Raw genomic sequence first — 728 nt, forward strand, 5'->3', positions numbered from 1 at the left:
GATGATGGGACTCTCAGAATGGAGGAAACAATTTTATAATAAGAGAAAATGATCCCTGAGAGTGGAACTCCACCAGAGATGACACCAATAATATAGATTACTATTTCACTGGTGGAGGTATCATTACAGGCCAGCTTGAGGAGTTGAGCAGGGTCACAGAAAAAATGAGGAATTTCCACATTTGTGCAAAAGGAAAGTTGTGACATCAACAAGCAGTGCAACTGAGTGTCCAAAAGGCTGATCAAAAAGGACACTAGAACCAGCAGGCTGCAGAGACGGGGGTTCATGATGACCAGGTAGTGCAGAGGGTAACAAATGGCTACAAACCGGTCATAGGCCATCACAGTGAGGAGTGTACTGTCCAGACATCCAAAGAAAGAATAAAAAGACATTTGAATCAGGCAGCCGGCATAGGAGATGACTCTGTTGTGAGTTTGGATGTCCAAAATCATCTTGGGGATGGTAGTAGAAGTAAAACCAATATCAGCCATGGACAAGATGGAGAGGAAGAAGTACATGGGAGTGTGGAGGTGGGAGTCAGAGCTGACAGCCAGGAAGATGAGCAGATTTCCCAGCATGGTGACCAGGTACATGGACATGAAGAACACAAAAATTAGAGGCTGCAGTTCTGGATCATCTGAGAGTCCCAGGAGGAGAAATTTCAAGACACCTGTTATGTTCTGTTGTTCCACAAAGCAGAGACACCTTTTGTAAAATAAACGAGGATT

General features: G+C 44.2%; 1 protein-coding gene across 1 annotated transcript; it reads right to left on the reverse strand.

The window, feature by feature from the left end:
* Positions 1-2: 2 nt before the first annotated feature.
* LOC105305640 (olfactory receptor 7E24-like) lies at positions 3-728 on the reverse strand (the record flags this gene model as incomplete). The annotated part of the gene is made up of 1 exon (XM_023523396.1): positions 3-728. A coding segment is annotated over one exon (726 nt), but the record flags the coding sequence as incomplete, so codon positions are not given.

This window comes from Pteropus vampyrus, unplaced genomic scaffold (assembly GCF_000151845.1).
Source record: "Pteropus vampyrus isolate Shadow unplaced genomic scaffold, Pvam_2.0 Scaffold391, whole genome shotgun sequence".
Classification (NCBI taxonomy): domain Eukaryota; kingdom Metazoa; phylum Chordata; class Mammalia; order Chiroptera; family Pteropodidae; genus Pteropus; species Pteropus vampyrus.